Source organism: Brassica rapa, chromosome A05, assembly GCF_000309985.2.
Source record: "Brassica rapa cultivar Chiifu-401-42 chromosome A05, CAAS_Brap_v3.01, whole genome shotgun sequence".
Lineage (NCBI taxonomy): Eukaryota > Viridiplantae > Streptophyta > Magnoliopsida > Brassicales > Brassicaceae > Brassica > Brassica rapa.
In genome coordinates, this window is record NC_024799.2 from 16396100 (window position 1) to 16400543 (window position 4444).

General features: G+C 36.7%; 1 protein-coding gene across 1 annotated transcript; it reads left to right on the forward strand.

Moving 5' to 3' along the window:
- The first annotated feature begins 1602 nt into the window (after nucleotides 1-1602).
- LOC103874898 lies at nucleotides 1603-2968 on the forward strand. Its single transcript, XM_009153321.2, has 2 exons — nucleotides 1603-2007; nucleotides 2135-2968. The coding sequence occupies exons 1-2, from the start codon at nucleotides 1603-1605 to the stop codon at nucleotides 2966-2968; spliced, it is 1239 nt and encodes a 412-aa protein (XP_009151569.2).
- Nucleotides 2969-4444: the final 1476 nt, after the last annotated feature.

Sequence of the window (4444 nt, forward strand, 5' to 3'; positions counted from 1 at the left end):
CCTAATGCTCTATGGTGAACCGATGACTATTGAGGAGTTGCAATACAATATGCAATCCCAATTGGCCAACCAGCATCTCTTCTGAATCATTCAACCCCTCTAGAAGTGGAGCCGCTAAATGTTTGGAGAGACATGACGGAGGAAGAGGAATACTGGGATGGAATTGCCGCTCATGAAAATGACTATGAAGTGTACTATGCACATTCAACCCACCCAACTGAACGTGTGATTGGTTTGCCTCTTGCTCCAAATCGTAGAATCGCAGCCCCACAACCAGCAACAATAATCATCATCGACGATGATGATGGCTCGACCACCGCTTCTTCAGATGCTTTGAACGAAAACATCATCATCACTTCTGCGCCTCCGGCTGAAGATATCGCAACAATTGGTATGGAACTATCAAACAATGGACCGGCTGTTATGGAAGGTAAAGTAAAAGAAAAAACATTGGGAATTTTTGTGAATCATAGAAATTTTCAACTCAAGTTTTTTATTTTTGTCGATTGTGTAGGTGATTCCTCTACAGCAGTGGTAAACATAAACCAAGCAGGATCTTCGGAATTTCCTATTGACCCAACTCCAGAGGACAACTCCAACAAGGCAGAACCTACCCTTGATCTAACCCTTACTCTTGGAAATAAAGTACCAAGCAATGGAGATGTTCCCATAGAAGCTTTGAATGGCTCGTGCTCTGACCCGGATGAGGGCAGCGGTGTGTTTCGTCCCTTCTTTTAAGAACTGCATGTTTAAATCTATTAGAATAAATAAGTTGCCTCTTTTGTTGTGAAATAGTTGGCTCAAGAATATCGTATTTTGGCTTGTTTGAACATCACCGAAGCAGAACTAATATGTTTGTGGAAGTTTGTAATGTGAAAATATGAATGTAAAATATGTTATCCTATTTTATATTTCCCTATTAGTAACTAACAAAGGCACCAAATCCGAATATTGTAGGAAACAAAACAAATAATTCTGAGGAATTATATGTGGGAAAGGTTTTCAGAAATAGAGCTGATTTCAAACAACAAATGGCATCTTACACATTGAGATGTAAATTCCGGTTTAAAAACTCACGTTCATTACCAGATGGGATGGTTCTTCAGTGCATAAGTTTAACTTGCAATTGGAGAGTTTATGCAGTAAAACTGAAGAATGTTGAAAAATATGAAGTTCGGAAACTAAATTTGGACCATACATGTTCCGTCGACGAACGTGCAGGTATACAACAAACAATTTAGTATACCATACTAACCGAATCAGGCCAAGTGCGTAACAAATATATTACTTTCGAGTAAAGACAATATAGAAATAAAATATAAATAATGTCTTTGTAATAACGAAATAGTAAACAATTTTTCTTACATATGGTATCCTGAAAGATTACAATACATGAATAATAAAAAAACCTACCGCAGGATATGAAGATCATGCGACCCATACCGTCATTGGAGAGATAATAAAGACAAGATTTGCTGGTCAAGCTAGTGGACCACAGCCTAATGAGATTATCCAACTAATGCTAGGAGATCACGATATTAGGATATCATATTGGAAGGCATGGAGGTCTCGTGAGGTTGCCCTAGACTATGCGAAAGGCTCATGTGCAACATCCTACAAATTGCTTCCGGAGTATCTTCAGCGATTAGTAGAGCAAATCCAGGGACTTTAGCCGAAATCCATGCAATATACGATGCTGGAGTCGGTCATAGGTTCAAATACATGTTTTTAGCTCTTCGTGCCAGTATTGATGGATTCAGGCATATGCGTAATGTTATTATAATTGACGGAGCTCATTTGAGAGGGAAATATGCTGGTTGCTTACTAACCGCTTCAGCTCAGAATGGAAATTACCAGGTTTTCCCTATTGCGGTGGGAATTGTTGACGGTGAAAATGACAATGCATGGGAGTGGTTCCTAAAGATGCTTTTGCAATTCATTCCAAACGAGGACAATGTTGTATTCATTTCAGACAGACACTCATCCATATACAAAGCAATTTCAAAGGTATACATTATAATTTATATATAAATATGTCACAACATTTACTTCCTTACATAGAGAAAGGTGTTTTTGTAAAACATGTTTATTGGTAAAATATAATAATATGAATTTGTATTGTATATGGTTGAAGGTGTATCCAGCAGAAAAGCATTGCGCTTGTATTTTACATCTGAAACGCAACATCCAAACTTATTTCAAAAACAAACATCTCAGTTACTTGGTGGGCAAGGCAGCCATGGCCTTTCAACTCAGCGAGTTTTACACAACATTCAATGAAATAAAGAACATAAATCCTACATGTGCTGAATACCTATTAGATATCGGTTTAGAGCACTGGGCCCGTGCTCATTGCTCTGGAAATCGGTACAACCTCATGACAAGCAATGTAGCAGAGACATGGAATTCTGTTCTTCGAAATGCAAGAGAGTATCCGATACTACATTTGGTCGAGTACATCCGTTCTAAACTGATGAAATGGTACGCAGAAAGACATGATGTAACACAACATCCCAATCTTAGATTAACTCCACGTGTGACCAGTATTGTGGAAGAAAATTTTGAAATTAGCGGTTGGATGCTTGTTTGCCAGATTAACGCTGGTGAGTTCGATGTAAAAGACAAAGACGGAATATCTTACCATGTTAACCTACACACCAAATCTTGCAGCTGTTTCTCATTTCAGACGCTCCTCATTCCTTGCCCCCATGCCATTGCGGCGGCAATCAAAGAGAAATCAAGTATTGAATCGCTGGTTTCCGATTTTTACACTATTGACACTCTAGTTGCTGCATATGCCGGGAATATATTACCTATAAGCAGCGAGGTCAATCCAAGTATCGAAGGGACAGAAGGTGAAAGTGAGTCCATCCAAATATGCCCACCCACAAATCGTCGTCCACCAGGGAGACCTCGCAAAAGCCGGATCTTGTCTACTGGAGAAATAAGGGTAAGCAGCTTACCTTGAACTTTTTAAATAATATGAAACTCTTACACAATTTTCTTTTCGTAGATGAAGACCCCAAGGAAGAGACATGTGTGTAGACGTTGTAAAGGCGTGGGTCATAACAAAGCCACATGCAAAGGGGCGATATAAAAAGAAAGTGCATGAAGTTAAAGTTGGCTTATCTCGGATGATGAAGGTGTTTGATAAGAATGGTGGATTGTGAAATACTAAAAAAAGTTAAACATGCTTTTGTAAAATATTTGTATCCATGTTCGGTTAGAGGCAGGGTTGTACTTGTTCCTGATATTATGAAATAAATAAAAGCCAATGTCTAAGTTTGAAATATATGAGTCGTTAAAGACTACTATGTATAGTAACTGACGTACCCTTTGTTTCGTTAAAGTTGATAAGATGAAAACATAGATAAGAAAACCATCGGCTATTATAGCTAATATACAATGACCTATAGTGAATCATATCCAGTATATGGGAATTTAGTACGAAAGCCTAAGTTTTATAGCCAGCATTGTAATATTATATGATAAGTGAGACTAAGTATATATTATAGCATAGCACAAATGTGTAGTATTCATCGTAACAAGTTACTTCCCAATGTATGGACCCAAATATTCATATAGGTGTGAATATTTGGTAATTGTTTAAAATTGTTCTACGCCTTAATAAGAAAGGTATGTCATTCGGGTTTCCAATTAAACTAATACAGCAACATGATATTACCATAATTAGTCCTATACTATAGACATGCACTACTAATTTCATAGGTGATCAAATAATATTGTCGTTCAAAACTGATGCATATTAAACGCTATTCTATATTATATGACGGTCCTATATTAGTCGTATACTATAGAGTTGCAGTTCAGATATTTGTTTCATAAAATATATTACATTCCAAACTGACAATTATTAAACACGATTTTTAAATATGTTACATAAATACTTCCAGCATACATTACATTAGAAATTTCAAAACACACCAATAAAAAAACCAGGAAATTTAGAAACTTAAGAACAACAACCAACATTTATTCAGATAACAAGATCAAAGGAAATACAACTTCATTCGCAAACCACAGTAGCATGCTTAATCTTCCGAAATTGTTTCACACACATTCACCACCTCAACTTCTACCCTTGTGACCCAGAGGGAGAAGATCCCGAACCTAACCAAATATATTGTTAGCCAGTTATTAAAAAAACCAAACTTACAAATTAATATTAGCATATAAAATGTTTTAAACCTTCAGCTTATGTAGCCATGGAGGGCAAACCTTGCGCACCTCTTTTGATGAGCCCTGTAGATTGGAACCATCTCTTCCTCTTTACAGCATTCCTCAAGGACCTCCTTGCTTGCAACAAGTTCTTTCTCGTTATAACCTAGCAAAACAATTTTTTTTAATAAATGTAGTTTTTTTATATTGTCTAAAAGAAAGTATCAATATAAGTACTATATATCTAACCTTTGAATACAAAGGT

Excerpts from the sequence above, each read along its gene's own strand:
- LOC103874898 (XM_009153321.2), top strand. The coding sequence starts at position 1,603 with ATGTGCAACATCCTACAAATTGCTTCCGGAGTATCTTCAGCGATTAGT. Across the intron at positions 2,008-2,134 it reads TATACAAAGCAATTTCAAAG|GTGTATCCAGCAGAAAAGCA; the intron begins GTATACATTATA and ends ATATGGTTGAAG.